The sequence below is a fragment of the Macrobrachium nipponense genome, chromosome 35, assembly GCF_015104395.2.
Source record: "Macrobrachium nipponense isolate FS-2020 chromosome 35, ASM1510439v2, whole genome shotgun sequence".
NCBI classification, from domain to species: Eukaryota; Metazoa; Arthropoda; class Malacostraca; order Decapoda; family Palaemonidae; genus Macrobrachium; species Macrobrachium nipponense.
Window position 1 is genome coordinate 32,778,937 of NC_061096.1, and position 22,535 is coordinate 32,801,471.

The 22,535-nt window shown below is 40.2% G+C and overlaps 1 protein-coding gene across 4 annotated transcripts; it reads right to left on the reverse strand.

Moving 5' to 3' along the window:
- Nucleotides 1-1,060: 1,060 nt before the first annotated feature.
- LOC135208560 (zinc finger protein 511-like) lies at nucleotides 1,061-22,508 on the reverse strand. Of its 4 annotated transcripts, XM_064240879.1 has the most exons (5): nucleotides 22,249-22,444; nucleotides 21,394-21,562; nucleotides 6,525-6,679; nucleotides 4,782-4,983; nucleotides 1,061-3,531 (listed from the first exon to the last, which is right to left on the reverse strand). In XM_064240879.1, exons 2-5 carry the CDS (start codon nucleotides 21,457-21,459, stop codon nucleotides 3,076-3,078), a joined length of 879 nt encoding a protein of 292 aa, XP_064096949.1. In that variant the 5' UTR covers nucleotides 21,460-21,562; nucleotides 22,249-22,444; the 3' UTR covers nucleotides 1,061-3,075. The 4 variants fall into 4 exon arrangements, with proteins under 4 accessions (XP_064096949.1, XP_064096948.1, XP_064096951.1 ...); XM_064240878.1 differs by lacking the exon at nucleotides 21,394-21,562 and having other exon boundaries at nucleotides 22,362-22,508; XM_064240881.1 differs by lacking the exon at nucleotides 21,394-21,562 and having other exon boundaries at nucleotides 22,316-22,460.
- Between the last annotated feature and the right edge of the window lie 27 nt (nucleotides 22,509-22,535).

Here is a 22,535-nt window from a genome sequence, read left to right on the forward strand (position 1 = left end):
CAATCATGCCTGTGACTGGACTGCATTCTTCCACTGATACCTCTGGACTGCTATTAGATAAGATAACAATGAGGGAATTAGAGTTAAAAAAAAAAAAAGGGGGATCCCATATACATTTCACATAGCGAACATGAACTTTGAATATACTAAATTTTTAAGTTTTTGGAGATGTCTTACACTGGATCAGGTGGCAATTTAAAGAGGCAAGTTCTGTACTCATTTCATCCTGTGTCTTCCATGTCTTAGCTGTTCATGATTTCATTACAGTAGCAAGACTAATAACAAGCCCATGATATTTTTTGCTAGTCTTTCCTTTGAAAATTTCAGGACTATTTAGAGATTGATAACAATGCAGCATTAGTCTACAGATTTTAATAGGCTCTACTAAAATCATTTCACACACACAGTCAGGACCAAAAGTGCTCCCCCTCATTTTCAGTTTTGACACACTGCAGCTATGTTTTCTAATTATACTATTGAAAGCCAAACAAAGTATGTAAGAACCTTCAAATATTTTCCTAAAATTCCACACATGGCAAGATTCTTGTGACACACCACAAGTTCCTAATACTGTAAAGTATGTATACTGTTAGTCTGCTAAGAGGAATAAAATGTCTCTGTGCCTTTAGAGGTCTCTTGGTTCTGCTTGAACAATGTAATGTATTGACTCTCTCGCTGCAAAGATTACTCATCTACAATATGCCTTTATTGCCACAGTATGTCTGTTGGAATCTCAATAAAGTCAATGATCTCAACAACTTTACTTCTTCAGATATGGTTATTGATCTAACAGCAACTTCTAAATCCTTCCAAATCTAATCGTTTGTAACATCTTCAGAGAAAAACCATTTCAGCAGCATCCTTCTTGTGAGCCAGTCCAAGCTAAGCTGCAGCCATCTGTTGCACTGACTCAGAACTTTTTCTTCAGAGACATTCTTGAACTGTCTTTAACAGATGTTCTCTTCTATGCAGTGGCCAAAGTTGGAGATGATAACTTCCCGACACTTTTGATAAATAATGTAGATTCTACAAATACTAGGTGAAAAATGAGATGGCAATACATTTTCATAAGAAATTTTAATACATACTTGGCAATGAAGGCAATCCACAATTGTCTGAAAGACGTAAAGTTTAATATTATACTTAAGGTTAATAATATACTTTTACAAAATTTTTAAACTTCAAAAATTACTCCAATAAAGATGAAAATGCAGTGATCAAAAGCTATGACATACAATTCAGGAAGGACAAAGATTACTAGCTTCCACATCTGCTTATGTTAAGAAGATTGACAGTGAAGTTAGCATTTGGTAGTGTGATTTCTGGCTCCTGTTATCATGAAATGTTTCAAAAATGCTTTACTATTTCACTCACTGCTTGTGACTCAACTCTCAATTTACTGCCTTATGCAGGCACCTAACCTACTAGAAATTAATTAATCACCTTTTTTATTTAACTAAGTAACAAAACAATAAGCAAAATTTGCATATAATTGGAAAAATCATTAGTGCTAAATTAGGACAACTGCTAAACTGTTGCATAGGAAAATACAAACTGATGGAAGCATCAAATATATTTGTGACATAAAAAACGGGAGATTCTCATTCTTATTTACATATACTAATTTAAATACAGGTTTTACAGGGACAAAGGTTGGTCCAAAATTAGCAGTAGTTTGTAATTAACATTGCATTTCAAAGCAGTGCAACAACATTTTGAAATTCTTTATAATAAAAATTTGACTACTAAAGTATTTATTCTACTGGGATTAACTAAGCTGCTACTGCCTATTACTTTTTATTCTTTTATGAATAAGTAAATATCTAAATTTTACATATAAACACACCACCTCACTGTTAAAATCTGACAGTAATTAATTATACTTTGTTAGCAACTTTCCACAAGTATTTCATTAATGACTTACTTAGAACTTAGACTAGGGTAATTACACACTAAATGACTAAGGGCCAAATACTATGAATTGTTAACAACAGAGATGGTACTTTGTACTATTTGACAAATCTTATTTAAGTACTTTACGTTTGGTGAAAATTTAACAAAGTTCCCCGATAGGGAAAATACCTAACCATATGGCAGGTTATTCAGTCAACAAAGTTATGACAGAGGTTTTGTTGCCTGACATAAGAGCCTTTTCCTTGGCTGTCAGTGATTAAAGGTCATATACTACAGAATCACTGACAAACTGCACTCAATGAGGACTTTAATATTAGGTTTGTCAATTATTATTCATTCACGTAATTGCTAGGAAATGCCCCTGTAAATTTTGCTATGTGAAACACACAATAAAAAAAAACTCTATGTTATATATTCACGTGTTTAATAGTACAAAATGTTAAAAAGTAATGATCTGAGCAATCATAATTATTTTTGTAACTGTAAAACTGGTAAGTTACTTTAATTGTGCTTGGTTACATTTCAAGTAATTGGACAAGCCTCTGCATATGGATACCACCTTTATACAAGAAGTACTAATCTTTACCATTCAATAAGTCCATAACTTAGATAACCTTAGTGTACTTCAGTGTGCATTTTAGTATGTATTTTAATTCAAGGATGCGCTGCATTTTGTTTTTTATATAAATTTTAATAAAAAGATATTAAAAATGAAATTACTCTGCAGCAAAATCCTCCAACACTTCAAAAGTTCAATGATTGCAGCATCAGAAGCCAAATTATAATGGTAATAGTTTTCCAAACCATACACAGGTTTCTCTTGCCATACATATTATAAATGGAAGTTATTACGGCTTTAGCTTTAATAAAAAAAATATATTCAGTATTATCAGAATACAATGAACCATATAAATTTGTGTAAAGCAAGAGCTTGTCACAGCACAATTTTCCTATATTTTCTAAGATCACTTAATTCAAAATGTATATGGTTGAGTATATTTGTCTATCACTGAGATCAAGATTAAATGCCACCCCTAAACATAAGGCACAAAATTAGAAATTTCACATTTTCTACTGACTGCATAAAAGAAACAAAAAAAAACACTTCTCTTGCAAAATCAATACCATTTCACTTATCCTGCACATCTGAAATATTATCAACTAATCATCCTGCATAGTATCTGATACATTATCAACTAATGCTTTCTCCACATCCTTCATATCTATCTTTCCTTCCTCTCTTTTTCTTGGCCCCTTTTGATAAAAAGCATTTGGCATCCTACTTTTTCCTCTATTATTTCTAACCCTGGGGCGAGGAAACCCACGAGGAATACCAGTACCAAATGTTCGGGTAATATGCAACGACTCTCTCTTGTTAATAAAAGATGTGCTTCTCTCTTGAGCATCTGAGTCTTTGGTTTCTATTTCATCACAATCCATAGAAGATGAAAATTCCTGCTGTTTCTTATCCTTACTATTCTTTGATACCTTGCCAAGCTTTCTCCAAGAGGGATCATACCGGAAATCAGAAGGAAACTTGTGATCATTTATGCAATGTACCTTACGTTCCTTCTGGTCTTGAAAAACTTCTGTGCATGTCTCTAAAAGGCAGCGATACTGTTGAGAAAAAGGTCTAACCATTAATAACTGAAAAAATGCATATTTTTATAACTATATTACCCAATTAACAGATATCAAAACATTTGACATAAGCCAGCCCCCAAAGAAAAAAAAAAAAAACTTTTTCCATATAAGCAAATCAATAATATATAACTCATCAAGGTCTTGAATGTATTAAGACTCATAGTCTTGGTAATTTCATGGTTTTTCTTTTGAATTAAAGGACAATTAATACTGGCCCCCTCTGACCATTTCATTGTAAGCAATTCATTTAGAACATCTAAATGTTTGATTCTTGCTTGACGTAGCATGTGACGATATTCCACTATAGAGTTACTTTCTGATGATTTAACTTATTCATTAACTTATTCACAAAGTTTATGGCTTTATGATTTAAAGTTGTAAATGGCTGATAAACCCACATTACAGTCTCTCATTAATTTAAGCCTGCTTTAGCCCTTTTCAAGCTGCTCAACAATTTCAACCTTCTCCATGATAGTCAAGGCATGTTTGTGCTGTGATAAAAAAAAATAACTTTGTACCTTTTACCAATGAACTTTAGACAAAAACTGAAATCATCAGAGATAACAAGGGGGAAAACAAAGATGAGTCAGAGGCCATGTAAGCATAATGACAGCTTAATCTATATACACACACTGTAGATTTGGCTGATTATCAATTAGGGCCTGCAATGGGTCTGTTTGTGTTTGAAAAAAATATCAACGGAAAGGCTACAAGAAAATTTATTAGGAGTTTCTTATTTAAAAAATGGTGGATCCTCTCTCTCTCTCTTGATAGTTCTAATTTTAGTGGCAGTTGGAGGAAAAATGTGCCGATGCTTGAGAGTTCCAGTTATTTAAATATCAGAGACAAAGGAGTTCCCTGTATACATAATGCAAAACAAGTGTTTTCATACAAACCCATTAAAGTGAGTTGCCTCCTCTCAACCCCACAAATCTTGCTGCCTACATACAGTTTATAATAAAACTGGGGAAGGTGACATGTGGATCCAGGTGGCAATTTCAAAGTATGACTACCTTCTTCTACCGCTAAAATGACTGCAAGAGATGGTGCTGCTCCCTTATAACATATATCTTGAAACTGTTCCAAATTCTTAAACAAGTTCTAAAGATTGCTACGTATACCAAACATAACCTGTAACAAATTTCAACAAAATACAAACTTGTTCACTACCCACTTTGGATAACATATTATTCAAGTACAGTACAAACAAAATTCTAACATACCATTGGTTTCTTTTGTGCCATAACAAAAAAGTAAGAATCGTGCACTTCCTGAAGATGAAGATCCAAGAGGTGATCAGTGGGGAAAGAGTTATGACATGAAGAGCACATAAAACTATGGCAAATACGCTGATGAGCAGCATGTTCTGCTACTGTGTCGAAAGACTGCTTGCACTGGGGTATGCTGCATATTATTGGACCATAACTGAAAAACAAAACAATCTTTCACTCTAATAAAATATTACCCATATAATATCTGAAATATCCATTAGTAAAAGATGATTTAGATAACACCTTAGTGAAATCAAATATACATTACAAGAAACCTTATTCTCAATTTACCAATTTTGGAATTGCGTAAAACATTTAATATTTCAAAGCTTATTTTACAGACAAACCTACTCATACTAAAGCCTTGTATATATACATGGCAAGGCAGAAAGTGATAAAGTTTGAACAAAAGAATTAGTTGGTAGGACCTCTCATTTCTTTATTTTGCCTGGAGATCAGTGACATTCATACCAGGGCCCCTTGAGTAAAGTCAAAGCTTTTTATTCTTTAAGTATTTTTAATAGTGCTTATATTCATTTACATGGATTTTACACCCAATAGAACTATCCATCAGATTAGTAACTTAATTTCTGCAAATATTTTGATGGAATAAAAGGCCAAAAATAAGCTTCATCAGACCAGAATGCCCACACAAAAAATAGTGAGATGATAGGAGTCACTAAAATCTACAGCAAATAAGATTTTCTTTTAAACTGTTAAAAAACCTGTTAGTGTCATAGAATTACAAAAACCTAACGATCATTCATGCCAACTAACTAACTACTAAGAGTTAAGTCAATCACTCCACAGCAGGAGAGAGAGGTTGACATTGCTGCTGAAGAGAGGGAAAAACACACAAGCACTTCTGATGCACAATGAAGACTGAACATCAGCCAACTGGATGTGAAAGAGGTGGGCAAGGTTGACCTTTGCCTTAACTTCTTGAATGTCAAACATATTATGGGGAAATGAAGACTGGATCCCTAGAATGGAGTTCCAAAAGTGAAGTGAGTCATTCCCATTGCAGAGACTGTACTATAATCTAACCACAGGTTGAGCTGACCTATCTTGGATTGGTCATAGAATGATGTGAGGCAATGAAGGAAAGAAGTAAGTCCTGGCAGAAGAAAATATTTGCTATTACATTCCCCCAAATCCTACCCTTTCCTTTTCTCATTTGTGTCTGGGCCAAGATTTGAAATGCAATGAGGAAAAATGAAATCCTGACTCCCAAAGATGATAACTGGTCACATGGAGATGATCTGACATGGGTCCTACTCAAAGAGGAATAATGGGGAAGATCAAGGACAACCTAGTCTTGCAAGATGGAAAAAATTATCAAGCAGTGGAGTAAGTAGTAGATCCTCAAAACTGATGCAACTAGAGATTGGGTAGGGGAGGGAAGCAAGAGAATAAGCTAGTTCCTCACTGCCAACAACTAACCATGAAGCCTTGTCTTTTCAGAACATCAGGTTCTGGTTCCTGACTAAGGTGAAGAACTCATGCCCTTCCTGCCCTGGTAACTGGTCAGTACTACATATTAAGATTCAATCTGAAAACCTCCCAACTTGAAGTGATTAACCCAGGTGTTCTCTTTTTTTTTCTGTGATGTTCGACTGAGCTGCTACACAGCAAGATCAGGGATATGTAAATGGATGGGATTTGTGTTAAAACCAAACCAGATTTAATACTTACTCGTCATGTAATACATTTTCATCATCGAGGTCAACACATGGTACTTTCTCTAGGAAGTGGCATATCTTATTCCCTTCTGCATAGAAAGAATCTTTCCAGTTGAAGTGCTTTATGCCTAAAGAGGTTATGTAGTCCCATGGATCAGCCATTTTGATCTGAAATACAAGAGATGAAGGTTACTTGATGTGCATGTTTAAAAAATGTTATGTCTAGTTAATACATTTATTCAAATTTACAATACCATATACATAGTAAGTATTTGTCCATGTGGTGTGTTTATAAATGACTGTTCTTCACTTAATGACAAAATAAGCCAGTCTCAAAGTGACTACCTACTTTTACCCGATATAAAAATGAAAATATCTAATAAAAAATGCTTTGTGAATTATAAATACTGGCATTGCAACAGCTGTTACCTTGGGATTAGCAAGAAAAACCAACCTAAGCACTTTCATATGAAAATAGTACTTGAAATTCTATGAGTATAAATTGTCCCTAAAGTTTTGTAAACCTTCATTTGTTCAAACACCTTGCCACATCAAGTAAAGGGTAAAGAACAGGGACCTCTGAGTAATGCAATGGTTTATACTCTAAAAACATGGAATTCATAAGAAAAAGTTGCTGCATACTCATTTCCAAATGTAAAGTAAAGTACAGTATCATAATTTTCGTGGTAAAATTGAATACAGTATCTAACTAGTAAAAAGAAAGGCCACTAAAGTACAAAGATGCAATCTAATTGATATAACCACGTAATGAAAGATGAGTACTCTACCACAATATACTATATGTTGGAAACAAAACTGAGGACTTAGGGATCATTTTGAGGTAAATTATTGAAACCAGTACTCTTAAATGAAAGAGACTATGTCGATTTTCTCCATTAGTATCAATAAAACTAGGTTGTGTTCGGTTAGGATATGATCATGAAACTACAACTAACACACTTATTTGAGGTGAATTTGAGGGGGAGGAAGATTTAGTACCATAATTTGGCCATATAAAAAAGCCAGACACCTATGTCAGGGTAAGTTGGGGAGTTAAAAAAAAAACACATTTCACCAGAATTAGAAATCATGACTTAACAGTGCAGAAAATTTTGTGTTGCTTAAATACCAGGTCTTAATATTGAAGTTTTATTTAGTTCTTAAGTCTTTAAAAATGAAAAATAAAGAAAGTACGCTAAAATCTACCACAAGTTTACTCTTACTAGGATATTTACCAATAAATATTGTTACCAAGTCTGACTATTTATGTTTCAATGTTAATGTGAATGAAGCTCCCAGTCTGAATTACTTTTTTTTGTACCTGAGTACTGTAGGTAATGTTGTTTACATTTTAAATCTTTAGTGATTAATTCTTTTATTCTAAGTTTCACCAAACAAGCAAGATTTTGGAAATCCTGGCTTTGCTTGAAAAATCTTGTTTCAATTCTTAGTTAGGCTATGGCTCCTTTGGTGCAGATGTATCAATGGCCCTTGAACTATTTAGGCTACATAAAAAAATTTTCAGTGTGTTTTTGAACAGTTGTGTCACTCATTTTGACAGAAAAATTAGCAAACTAATTTCCAATATACTGGACACCCCAATATCCTACAATTGCGGAGGGCCACAATGGGAAACTAGGTTTTTTTTGGGGGGAGGATACAAACCAAGTGAAATATAAGGATTCATTCTATCCCTATGATAAGCCTACATGTTCTGATTCTGATTAAGACAAGGTTTATTAAATGTTTTTAAAGTGATACCATGTACAAGGCAAGAACCGGTGACCTTCGTAATGTTAGGTTGACAGGCCCGGCAAGCACCTGTCATCCAAGGTTAGGTTAGATTGGGTTAGGTGTGTTTAGGTTAGATTGTAAACCTATTATTAATTTTAATTTATTATATGCCCAGTTACAGACTGGTCCAAGAGCAAGAGTCCGTGCCAGCACAAGGCTGGCTTAATCTTAACGAACTGGATATTGGTACGGCAGCTGTATCCCTGATTGCGATAGATATTGGCATGGCTGTGAATTGCGCATATCAGTGACAGCAAAAAAAAGACGACCTAGCAACATGAACCGTGTAATAATACATCAGTTTTCGCTGAAAAACAGATGTTTTCAGGTTTCAACGAGCTGAAAAAGGCAATAGATGTCTACGAAGAGTCAAACTTCCAGAAATTGTATATCCGTAGGTCACAAATGATCAAATTGGCCCTGAAAAGAGCTCAGAAGAGGAGATTCAAAGAAGAATTGAAGCTTAACTGGTAAGATAGAGCAGCAGTCAGTAGTGCGTCCAATATGGGAAACATGCTGTTAATATAGACCTGATTTGGATGATTACTTACGATTGTTCGTGACCTATGGATATAAAATTTCTGGAAGTTTGACTCTTCGTAAGCATCTATTGCTTCTTTCAGCTTGTTGAAACCTGAAAACATCTGTTTTTTGGCGAAAACTGATGTATTATTACACGGTTCAGAGGAGGTTCAAAGAAGATTTGAAGTACACAGATAGATTAGTTTAGTTTTATTTTTCATTTATATACTAGTCAAAATCTAAGTATGTTTAATTATTATTGAGATTTATTATATTTTCATTTACTGTCAAAATGTTTTGGTGCTTTGGTGATGACAGTATGGTGCTTCACTTTGACATTTTGAATTGAACATGTTCAGCAAAACAATTCAGTTCAACTTTTATTACTACTATCGTTGATCTTCTAGTACCGTACCTATAGCTCTTAGCAACAGTGTACGGCAACTGCTGCATGATTAGCAAACTGCCGTACCTACAGCAAGTGAATAGTGCAATATGGCACCACTGACAGAATCTGATGTACCCCCCTACGCTATGTTATTTGTACGGCAGGAAATTTGAAATTTACGCATGCGCAATTCACTGCCGTACCAATATCTATCGCAATCAGGGATACGGCTGCCATACCAATATCCTGTGCATAATCTTAAACAACAACAAGCAATGCTAGCTAGGTTATGGAGGAGTTATGGAGTTCCATTTGACAACGTCTGTGAGAGAGAGAGAGAGAGAGAGAGAGAGAGAGAGAGAAGGAAAAAAAAGAAAGAGAGAGAGAGAGAGAGAGAGAGAGAGTAATTGGTGGTTGGATGGTTAACGACTATATTGGCTGTTGGTGAGTTCTGGGTTGTCTGTAGGTGCTGTTGATTGTTAGCGTTCTGTGTTTTGAGTTTTTTTTGGCGAGTCTCTGGTCAGTCTTGAGTCAGAAGCTGTGATAATCAGTAGTGTTAGCAGCGGTCTGTGGAAAGTGTTGAGGGATTGGTTAAGTTATTTGGGTAGTGTGTTATTGGTTTGTTGCTGATTGTGGTTGGGTTTGACATTTTTTGCTTAGGAGTTGTTGTGCCTGTGCTGTTGTCTTTGTTGTTGTGATTTCTTGGTGTTGTTAAGGGTGTGTGTGTGTTGCCTTTTTGTGTTGTTTCTTTGTGTTAGTGATTGTTTGTGCAGTGGTCTTTTGTATTGTGGTTGTGTTTCCATTTTTTGGTTTGTTGTGGGGTTGAGTTCCTTGGTTGTTTTGCTGTGGTTGTTCGAGTTGTGGTTGTTTTCCTTTCCTTGGTTGTTGTTGTGGTCCTTGGTTGTTTGTGGTTGTTGTTGGGTTGTAGGTCCCTTTGGTTTTTGTTGGTTGGGTTGTAGTCCTTGGTTGTTTGGTTTGGGATTGTTAGTACCTTGGTTTGTTGTTGGGATTGTAGTTCCTTGGTTTGGTTGTGTTATTGGGTTGTGGTTCTTGGTTGTTGTTGTTGGTATCTCTGTGACCTCGACCGGCAGACAGCACAGCATAGCCTAGAGTATCTGGAGTTGGTAAGTACATGTGTTTTGTGTTTGTTTTTTTTTGTTTTTTTGTATCGGTGTAGGTCAATTGTCCTGCATGTATTTTGTTGTGTAAAGAGGAAAGTGTGACAGAGAGTGAGTTTGGCAGCTGGATTGATTAGGTATATGTGGGGGAGATTCTGCAACTTGTTTTTTGAGCTTGTGATCCCGCCACATTATTCTTTGGCACCCGAACAGGGACTGTTGGTGCGGCAACTGCAGGACAATGGGGGTATTGAGTTGTGTGATTGGTGGAGAAAGTGAGGATGGAAGGGTTGAAGGACATAGAGAGGCTGAAGGAGGAGCTCAGGTTGGCGAGGGAAGCTAAGGGAAGGTTGGAAGTGGAGAATGAGAGGTTGAGGGTAGAGTGTGAGGAGCTGAAGACGAGTTAGAGTTAATGAGAGGAATGTTAAGGAGTGCAAAAGTAGAAATGAAAGATGTGAAAGGAGCAGAAGAGAGAAAGGTTGAGAAAATGGACGAAAAATTTGGGGTAATGATGAATGCAGTGCAAGAGATGATGCAGGAAATGATGAAGGGATTCATGGGAGAGGGAGCAGTAGGAGGTAGGCCTACTGTGTCTTGTGACAGGCCAGCAGTGGTAAAGAAAGTGAAAGAGCGAGTGGATGAGAGTACGAGTGATGAAGGTGATTTGGTTGTGATAGGTAAAGGAAAGAAGGGGAAGACTCAGGATAAGGATAAACCTGAGGACAAGAATAAGAAGGGGGCTGAGGACAAGAAGAAGACTAAGGGAAAGAAGGTTAGTAAGGGTGACGGACAGGGTGAGACTAGGACTGAATACATTAGGGAAAGGGCTGAGAGTGATTTAGATAGCGGTGAGTGGAAACAGGTAGGTAGAAAGAAAGGTAAGAAGAGCATAATCAGGAGTATGGACGTGAGTATGGAAGTTGACTTGCTGTATTCGGAAAAGGGGAAAGAGGGGTCAGAACAGTAGTAGTGAAAGTGAGAGTGAGCAGGAAGTACGAAAAGCTGTGTATATGAGAGAGGTACCCCGATGTGCACAATACAAGGAATATGGTAATAGGGACATAGGGGACTTTTTTAAGGAATATGAGAAGTATTGTGAGGCAAAGTATGGGGATAACAAGAGAGTCTGGGCAAGAGAGTTAGGTAGCTTTTTGATGGGATTTTTGTTGAGTATGTATGGGGTAATGATGAGTGTAGGGAATGTGCCGTATGAGTGTTAAAGCTAGGATTGTAGAACAGGCAAAGCGGATAAAGAGTAGCGTTAGATATAGGAGAAAGCAAGATTTTGAAGAGGCAAGAATGAATGTTGGAGAGTCGTTGTCGATGTATGTGTGCAGGCTAGAAACATTAGCCAGGAAAAAGTTTGGGGACGAAGGGATAAATGAGTGTAAGGAGTTGGTGTGGAAGGTGTTGGCAACTGTACCAGAGAGTGTATACGAGTTTGTAAATCTAAAACGTAAGGAGAAAATGCAATGGACAAATGAAAGGTTGACGGGGAACGACATTTTAGAAAATAGTAGAGGATTACGAGTTAGATAGGTGTATGAAAGAGAGTAGAAGTGTTAGTGTTAGGACTGAAGTAGCTGAGGTTGTACCAAAATTTAAAAGCTAAAGGGAGGCAGTTTTGGAAAGGCCGAGGCGAATGGCAGAATGAGTGGTAGATAGGACCATTAGGGCAAGTAATGTGAGTGTAGTTAGCCCTAAAAGAGATAGGAGTGCGAGTGTTGGAAGAGTAGGGTCAGTTAATCATGAGTGAGGAGAGCAGTGTTATAGATGTGGTAAGCCAGCACACAGGAAGAATGAATGTCGGTGGGCGTTAGGAGCGTGCTTCGGGTGTGGGCAAACGGGGCATTTAGTGAGTGAGTGTAAGAAAGATAGGAATATTACATGTTATAGGTGTGGACAGGCAAGGCACATAGCTAGCGGATGTCGGGGTACCCGTATGAACGTGGTTTGTGGCAACTGCGGGAAGAATGGCCATTACGCTAGGATGTGTAAAAAATAGCGTGCGAAGTGTGTTGAATGTGGAATGGAAGGTCACATGGCGAGTGTGCGTAGGCGAAAGCGGATAAGTCAGGCTGGGAATTCGGGAAACTAGGTGAAAAGGGGATTCAGTTGGGTGGGTCCTCTAGTATGTGACAGTATGTTAGGGAGAATGTGATGAGTGAGTGGTTGACAGTGGATAAATGTGAGCCGAGTGTCTGTGAGCAAATGGGTCTGGGAGATCGGCAGTTAGTGTTGGTTGAGTATGGAAGAAAGCGGAAGAAGGTAAGGAAGGGGAATGAAAGGGAAAAACGTGAGCTGCATGATAAAGGGGTTAGTGTTAGGGTAAAAATGTTATTGTTATGATACAATAAAGTTTGTTCATACTTACCTGGCAGATATATATATAGCTGTATTCTCCGACGTCCGACAGAATTTCAAAACTCCCGGCACACGCAGTGGGCGGCCAGGTGGTTAGTACCCATTCCCGCCGCTGGGAGGCGGATATCAGGAATCATTCCCATTTTCTATTCAGATTTTTCATACCACTGTCCCCTGAGGGGAGGTGGGTGGGTACTTTAATTATATATATCTGCCAGGTAAGTATGAACAAACTTTATTGTATCATAACAATAACATTTTGTTCATGAAAACTTACCTGTCAGATATATATATAGCTGAATCCCACCATTGGAGGTGGGAAGGGACAGAATAGAAGGATTTAGGAAACACCTCAAGTGCAGATGATTGACATCTTGATTCCTTACCTGTTAGCATAGCTGACTTCTTGATTACTGTCACCGAAGTCTGCTTTTGCTTTACTAGAGTTGCCAACAAGGTAGTGACCTGTGTAGTTGGTGCGCTCTAGATGATCTGTCAACGGGGGCGTGACCACAATGTGACTAGACCATATTGACCATACTGTGAGGGCAACGAAGCTAAAACCACCACCTGACCTAACCTATCGAAGTTAGTCCCATAACTTCTAGGCTAACGAAAGGGAAAGCGCCTCAAGCGACCAACCCTTCAAAGTTAAAAGCACACCTATCCCTTTTTCTATAGGATAGGATTCGTGCTGCTTCCTGCCTCCAATAATATTTCTACGGATATGTATGGTCCTAGCGACTCGCAGATCTCATATGTCGTCTTCACATCCCGTCGGGAGTGTGAAGCGAACACAGAGTTGCTTCGCTCAAACGTGGCACTCAGGATATTACTGAGTGTCATGCTCTGTTTGAAATGCTTCCGAGGCCGCGCCCTCACCTCGTGAGCATTTACTTTAAAAGGTTTCAAATCTTTGTTCAAACATGACGAATGAGCCTCTTAGAAAGACTCCTTAAAAATAACGCCAGGGCGTTCTTCGACATGGGCAAGTCTGGTCTTTTACGGAACACCGCAGATTGTCCGAATGACCTTGACTTTCTTTAGTTTTATCAAGATAAAACTTGAGAGCCCCGACAGGGCACAGGACTCTCTGTGGCTCTTGCCCAATAATTTGTGCCATCCCCCCCCCTTGATCTCCAGGCCTCTGGGCCAAGGGTTAGACGGGTTTTCGTTCTTAGCAAGAACGGAAGGCTTAGAGGACACCGAATTATGTCCTCTAAAGCCAAAACCTCTGATGATGGCTAAAACCTCACTAACCCTCATTTCCGTAGCTAGAGTGGTTAGAAAATTAGCCTTTCTGGTCACGTGTATTAAGTTTACAGAAAGGAGAGGTTCGAAATGCTTTGACATCAAGAACTTCAGACTACGTCTAAGTTCCATCAAGATTTCCGCAGACCTCAAAGATCGTGAAGGGCTTTGTTGTTTGACAGATCCGAATCTCTGAGCCTAGAGGCCGTCAACAACATATTTCCGTATTCTACAATCGTTGGGACTGTTAGCTTATCCCATACTTCAGACGGAATGGGAAGGCGTAAAGTCATTCACAGAGGTCAGAGGTAGAGGAACAGTCATTCTTCCTGCCCTATGTCCAGAAACGGCCCACTCCGATTGGTACACTGCAAAATATGCAGCACTGCTTTGCTTTGGCAATGAGACTTGCAATTAATCTTGAAGATCCTCTCGCTTCTTGACAGTCTGAACGCATTCAGACTCAGATCGGAGAGATTTTAGGTACCTCTCGAAGTGAGGCTTGTTAGAGTAGACCGATTCTCTCGGGGAAGGGTCCTTGGAAAGTGCTCTCTGAAGGACGTACTACTCGTGAATCCAGCCTCTCGAAGGGCCAACATGGGGCGATCAGCGTCTTTTTCCCCCTCACTCCCTCTGACGCCAGCGATTATCTTATTACATTTCCTAAGCTTTTGAATAGGGGAAAAGGGCTAAAGCCAAAAACTATCCCCATTCCATACTATAGGATGGCGTCTATTGCTACCGCTCTCGGATCGAGAATAAAGGGCGCAACGTAGAGGAAGCTTCTTCGTCTTCAATATTGCAAAATCTACGAAAGGACGTCCCCAAAGTCTCCACAACTCTCGACATACTTCTAAAGCGAGGATTACTCAAAAGTCAACGTCAGTAGTTGCTGCCGTCGATCGAGAAGATCCGCACGGACGTGCAATCGTGTAACGAACCTCTTAAGGATCGTTACGTTCCGTGCCTATGCCGATAACCATCTCTCTTTTCTTGGGATATGAGAGAGCTGCGGAATTATCTGAGATGATTTGGACCACTCGACCAAAACCTCACTCTTCGAGGAACTGGAGAGCCAACCAAATTGCTTCCAATTCTTTTAGATTATGTGCCAGGACCTCTGTCCGGATGCCTGCTCCCTCTCATTATCACCTGAGGTGATCCTTAACCCATTGAGAGACGTTTAGAATTATCTCTAGATCTTTGATGTTATTTCAGTTCTCCTGTAGGAAAAACTGTAGAGGTCTGAATTGCAGTCTATTCAGGGAAACAAGCTTCTCCAGCGAGGAATGGTCCCCAGCAGACTCATCCATTCCTCACTAAGCATGCTTCCTTCCCTAATAAGGCTGCGCTTTGCATAAGCAGGAGAGCATTATTATAGTGCTATGCTGCGGTAGACTCGTACAGAATTCTGTTACAGTGCGGTAAGCAGCGCCGAACATGTCTAAGAGATATCTCTGTTGAAAATTTCTTAGCAAAAGGAAGTCGTTTATTCATGATTACCAGAAATCCCCTCAACCCGAGGCGAAACGTCATGATTGTAGGGCAGAGATACGGTTCGTAAATCAATCCCGCGGGAGAGAGAGACGTAACCGACTGAGCAGTACAACGAGCTACCTAACACTGAGTTGGTGACAGTGTGAGCCACTGTGACAGTTACAGGCAGCAGCTTATGTTCACCTTCTCGCAGTCTTATGCCGAGTTGCCAGCTATTCTATTCATCTAAGGAATAGATTTTCCATTATTTGAACAGAAACTCTCAAGTTGGCATATCTAAGCGAAACAGAATTCGCTAATACAGAAGCTGATTTTGTGTTGTCGTAACATTACGCTTAATTAACCAAATGTTAAATCGGAAACTCCTGGAAAGTTGCCGGGAGTACCGATTAAATATACTGCGTCATCCACAATGACAGCAACCTCTCGTTTCGCACTATTCTGCCTGAGTTACCAGCTACTCTCTTCTACGAAGGAATAGGTTCGTTACTATTATCGATCATAAGAAAATTCTCAAGCAGCATATTTAAGCGAAACATAATTCGCTACATGCAGAAGCTGAGTTGGTGTTGTTGTAACAATACCTTCAAGCATTGTCCTTACACCGGAAACTCCTGGAAGTTTGCAGGAAGTACCGATTAAATACACTTAAAATAACCAGTCCTTTCGGTTGCCATCTGTAGAGGTAACCACGATATTGCGTATATGACTTGAACTTTACATTAGTAATATGACGCGAAGTTAAATTACCTAAGTATTGCAGTCACTTGAACATATAATTCTCTACTACATTCTTTCCTCGACGAGGAAGAGAGAGAGAATGGAAATCGACTGTCTTCATTCTCTTTGCCAAGAAAAGGAATAATATTATTCAAATGGAAATCCTCAAGTGAGAACCGAAGATCGAAAAGGAAAGTTCAAGCTTCTTATGATATTTGACATAAGACTTCATGGACGTAGTCTTATAAGTCCTTTTTTCCTGGATGAGCCTCTGACTAATGAATGAGAGCTCTTTCGAAATTTTGTTACTTATCCGCTTATGCGATAAAATGTTATTAAGAACTTTGTCATGAGAACTAACCCAATTGCATGACGGAAAGTAATCCCAGGAATTCGAGCATATAGCCTTCCCGATTCCCGCAGAAATCGAGGAAGGGGTAGGATTCCTGATTAGAGACTGGGCTTACGACAGGAAGGACCTTAATGTTCCCCTTCGGCAGCGCAATCCCGAAAGCAGACGAGGCGTTTTATGACACCGAAATCTGCTTACAGTTTTCCTGGAATTCATCAAGTGATGGATTCTCTTGAACGCTCCCTTCGTAGAAAGAGAAGTAGACATCTTGACGAGACCAAACTCCTTCCTCTACTTCGACGACGCCCTCCTTGAAGAGCGTTCTTGCAGGAATCCTGCCGAACGTCTTGATGCGTAGGACGCCTATCGTTCTGAAGAACGTCCTGGCAAGTGCTCTACCGAGCGTCATGACGTGATGATGCCGAGCGTCTTCAAAAGCGTCCTCGCTAGCGTCCTGGCGAGCGTCCTCGCTAGCGTCCTGGCGAGCGTCCATATGTGTAAGACATCGAGCGTCTTCCAAAAAGCTTATCAATGTTTATGACGTCGAGCGTCTTCTGAAAGGCCACCCGAAAAGCGTCCTGGAGAGCCGCACACTGCTCCTGAAGTGTGAGAGCCCTATAGGAAGACGTAAGGCTATCGTCTCCAAGACGGCCTTGAAGACTTTCGTTACTTTTTCTAACAAAGACGGTGGCCGCCTGTGCAACATTTTGCGTCTTAGTAATGCAAATGAACATATCCAGACACGCGCTCAAAAAGGAAACGCCGAGCGTTCCGAAAGGCATCGTCGCGAGGTGCTTGCCGAACGTCCTGATTGCATTCTTTGAGCGTCCGGAATAGAAGAGCGACGAACATCAAGGGAAGCGTCATAGTGAATGACGTGCGTCAACACGAGTAACTTGAGAGGCTTCCTGGCGAGGGGAGAGCCGCTCATGAAACGCGAGCGTCCTAAGCATAAGTACGGTGATCGTCATCAGGACGAGTCTTCAGGACGTTCGCCACTCTTGACAAAAACAACGACGGCCGGTGTGCGACATCTTGCGTCTTCGTCACGCTCATCGACACTGCAGAAGGGCATTTAAAAGGACGCCTGTGTGTTCTTGGGTATGAGGAATTCTTTGCCCTTCTCCTGTCGAAAACTAGGATAGTCTGTCCAGTGTCATCTCTGTCCGCTGACAGAGCGTCCCTTAGGGACGAGTAAGATGCGTCTTGGCGAGCTGTTTTGACTATGCAAATCAGCGTGCCGGACGTCAATCTTAATGAGCTTGAACAATATCCCGTTTCGTAGTAAAGCGAACGTCACATAACGTATACATAACGCCATGAGGGGAGGAGGAAACCTTAGCCGATGACAAATAAGACCTCCTTGGAGCGTCCACCAAATTGGCGAAATCTCCTTGAGAAGAAGACGGTGCTTTCAATCCTGCTTCTTCTCCTGTTTCGTACCAGATCCCAGCTCTCCCTTTCAGTCTAGATGGAGGAAGTGCAAACGAAGTCTTCCTCTCGATAGAGCATTGAATGTCTCGAAAGGCGTCCTTGTGAGGGTCCTGCCTTAAGGACATTTTTAATCTCTTGACCGCAAGACGACAGCCGGGGGGCCCCGCTGTGCGACATTTTTGCGTCTTTGTCACGCTTATCGATATTAAGTCAAGCCGAAGGGACGCCAGATCGATGTGCGTTCCCCGTAACCCTCCTTCGGCTTTCGACATGCCCTCTCCCTAGTCCTGGGAGTCCGACAGAGGTCCAGGCCTAGAGGCGTTATGGGCGGATCTGACGTTCCCTCCTGACGAGAGAGAGGACGTGAAGCGTCCTCTTCTCTAAAGCTTCTTAGAAGGGCGCGAGTCCTTCCGAGAGCTCCAACCTTGCGGGGAGGACGCCTCGGAGGACGAGAAGCAATCTTTCAGTGATTCGTGCACGTGCACGATCTTTGGCAGCCTTATCCTGCCGAAGGACGCCAGATCGGTGGGGGGTTCCCGTAACCCTCCTTCGGTTTTTCAACTTGCCCCCTCCCTGGTCCTGGGAGTCCGACAGAGGTTTAGACCTAGAGGCGTTATAGGACCGATCTGACGCCCCCTCCACAACACTAGGGGCAAAATCAACATCACTACACTCACAACACTGATTGGGAGAGCGAGCACTTTTTCAAGCTTACTTGATGTAATCCACAATAATAGAAAGGGCATTACTTCTCACAGAACTTCCTCTAGGCCCGTAAGCCATACCACAGGGTTAGGCAAAATAAGTCTACTGGAGGTTAGTAGGTTCATTATCCTAACTTCTGTTACTGTGGAGGAAGACCTCCTGATTCTATCACGCTCTAATTTGCGTACATACGAATCATCGTCTCTTTCGGAATCATCAACATTACACTAATTACATTGATCTCTCAACAAAGAAAACATGTAAACGTCATGTATACTAACGAGTGTCTACCGAAGGTTTCGGTAGCCTCCCCTTACCCGTTGCAGACAACAAAATCTGAAACTAGGCTACCTAGATTCAGACATCATATGCAATGAAAAAATTTTAATTAATTTATGATAGCGTATGCCTAGCCACAAATCCAAGTCAATCATTCAAAAAAATAAGTAGGATACTTAAGCGGCTAATGAAGTTTCAAAATCCTAGGCGGAGGTAGTGGAAACAGGTGTTTTCACTACCGCGACAGAGAAAAATCTGAATAGAAATGGGAATGATTCCTGATATCCGCCTCCCAGCGGCGGGAATGGGTACTAACCACCTGGCCGCCCACTGCGTGTGCCGGGAGTTTTGAAATTCTGTCGGACGTCGGAGAATACAGCTATATATATCTGACAGTAAGTTTTCATGAACAAAATGGTGGATAAGGCATGTAATACAGATGACTTTGAGGGGAGGAATGATACATATAGCGTGTGTGGGTTTGAATTGTCAGGGTTTAGTGAAGTTTCACCAGGAAGGGAATCGGGTGGTAAGGATGTAGTGGGCAGTATGAATGAGTCTCTTTGGGAGTTTGGCAGAAGTGTAAATGAGGTAAGTGATTTGGTGGCAGAGTTACGAGAGATATTCGGACAAGAGTTGGAAGGGGTAGATGAGATAGTGAATGGGATGTGGGAGGATGGTAGTGAGGGAGATGGTAATGGGAGTCTGACTGGAAGTGGTCTGGGAGAAGTTGATGGCAGTGTAACTGAGAGTATGTATGAGGGCCCTCAAACAAGATCCAGGGGACCTGCATCCGAGCATCCATGGGTGTTGCGGAAGGCTATTTAGTGTGGGTGTTGTGAGTGTAAGGAGACGTCAAATGTAACTGGGAGGAAATATGAAGGAGTTCCACTTGACAACGTCTGTGAGAGAGAGAGAGAGAGAGAGAGAGAGAGTAATTGGTGGTTGGATGGTTATCAACTGTATTGGCTGTTGGTGAGTTCTGGGTTGTCTGTTGGTGCTGTTGATTGTTAGAGTTCTGTTTTGAGTTTTCTTTGGTCAGTCTTGCGTCAGAAGCTGTGATAATCAGTAGTATTAGGGTAGAACACCACGGCAGGCCAACCCTCATCACGGTGGACGGGTCTTATTCACTCTATATTTAATTGGTGAAACAAGAATACAATTGCAACTCTAAGCATACCATTTAAAAGACTGAAGTTTCGTCAACATAATGTGATATATGAAAGCCCCATACGAACTAAAATAAGCATGTGAGCTCTTCGTAAAATATGTTTTCAAGGCAAGTTTTAAAATCAATATGGCGGCTACGTTTTGCATGGAAGGTTCTCATCAGTGACGGCCACCATCTTTCCCCAGCCTTCCCAGCACTCATTTGAACAATGTTAGCGTATATATGTAACGTTTACTGATCTTACTCAAGATTGCAGTTGTAATCAGCACAATAAAACAACATTTTGTTGCCCATATTAGTGAAAGTATGAAACTTGTTATTCCCGGGGTTATGGTTGGAACTGAATTCATTCTTACCTTGTAATCGGTGGTTTTTATCCTTACTGCCATCACAACTGAAACTCCACAGTGCTTATTTGATTGTAATTATACACATTTTGGTCTTAATTCACTCCACAGTGCACTTGAACCACGCTGTGGTTCCTGGTTCCTAAGCACTCACTCCGCAAACACAGTTACGAGCAGCAGACGACAACACTGATTATGAGATGCAAAGCTTTATTCCCTTAATTATTTACTTTACTCAATATTTAGTTAACTTTACTTCAAAATGGTTTATTTAATTTAATGTCTATTATCCCTTTTTTTGCAACCAAATTAACCCCCAAAAATTACAAATGTTTCGGATGTATACTTACGAGCAGACGACGTGAGGAAAAATGACTCATCGTTGCCAATCTAGTTGAGCGTCACACATGCGCCGATGCATTTACAAACTGTTTCGATGAATTCTAGTTGTCATAGTAATGCAGTAATGATAAAATTGCTGTAATATGTACGTATATATAATACAAATAGATACGCTAATTTCACTTATTTCCCCGGTTTTGTGTAAGTCTTATACCTAGTTTAGAGGGTAAACACATACCAATTGACAACACTGATAAACAATTGAAGAGCGCAAAACGCCGCAAAGAATGCCGTAGTCCCCTTGAATAAGTGCTGGTAAGAGGTTGGTTTACGATTGTTGTGATGAAAGTGCCCCAGTCGTCTATGGTACAAGTGGTGTGCAGATTTAGCACAGGAAATGGAAATGAATTGAAGTTTGTTGACACAAGCGACTCCGTAAACATCAAGATGGCGTCAATCTTCGAAACATTTTTAGTTGTAAGTAAAAATTTCTAAAGCGTTTTGGTGAGATTTCCACTGCCGTAGCCACCCTTTTCACTACCCTCTGTTTAAATCTTAAAATTTGGCCTTAATTTCTAACTTTGGAGAAAATACTTACTTCGAAAGGAGAGTAGAGGTCTTTTGCTCCGTTTCTCACCAACAACAAGTCGCGACTGATGCCCATCTCTGGTGTCAGGACGCGTTATAATGTACTTTTTCGGAGGGTGGCAAGCGTTGATTGTAGGTGGCCTGTTTGGCCTGCCGTGGTGATTTACCCTAGCAGCGGTCTGTGGAAAATGTTGAGGGATTGGTCAAGTTATTTGAGTAGTGTTATTGGTTTGTTGCTGATTGTGGTTGGGTTTGATATTTGTTGCTTAGGAGTTGTTGTGCCTGTGCTGTTGTCTTTGTTGTTGTTGTGATTTCTTGGTGTTGTTTGTGGGTGTGTGTGTGTTGCCTTTTTGTATTGTTTTTTTGAGTGATTGTTTGTGCAGTGGTCTTTTGTTGTGGTTGTGTTCCTTGTTTGTGTTGTGTTGTGGTTGAGTTCCTTGGTTGTTTGCTGTGTTGTTAGGTTGTTGTTGGGTTGTAGTCCTTGGTTGTTGTGTTATTGGGTTGTGGTTCTTGGTTGTTGCTGTTGGTATCTCTGTGACCTCGACCAGCAGACAGCACAGCATAGCCTGGAGTATTTATAGCCTAGGTCGCTAAGCTGGTTCCTCTTTCTAAAATACCTAGTAATACCTTTTTTTTATAGGTGCACTAGGTCAATTGTTCTACGTGTAGGTATTCTGTTGTGTAAAGAGGAAAGTGTGACAGAGGGTGAGTTTGGCAGCTGGATTGATTAGCCTAGGTAGCTAGGTATACCTAGTAGGTATGTGGGGGGATTCTGTCGCTCACGACGAGAAATCGAATTTCTAAGGTGAAAAATACCTAGTAAATTAGCCTAGGTATTAATTAGCGTCTCACTAATCATACTTACATAAATAGCGACTGATCTTTATATGCACACCAACCAAAATAGCAACTGATCTTATATGCACACCAACCACATACTCTCCACACTCCAAAGAGAGAAATAATTTCAAGACACACGATCGTAATAGACTCTTCCAGGGGAGTCGCTGCCTGAGGGAGAATGTAAACAAACGCAGTTCCTTTCAGGTTCAGGGTTGAGGTCTCATCTATCCAACGGCGCCTCGGTTGCTGGTTCCGTGTTTGCAACATTTCCTTCTGTTATTTTCTCTATGCATGGTATAAGATTTCCCT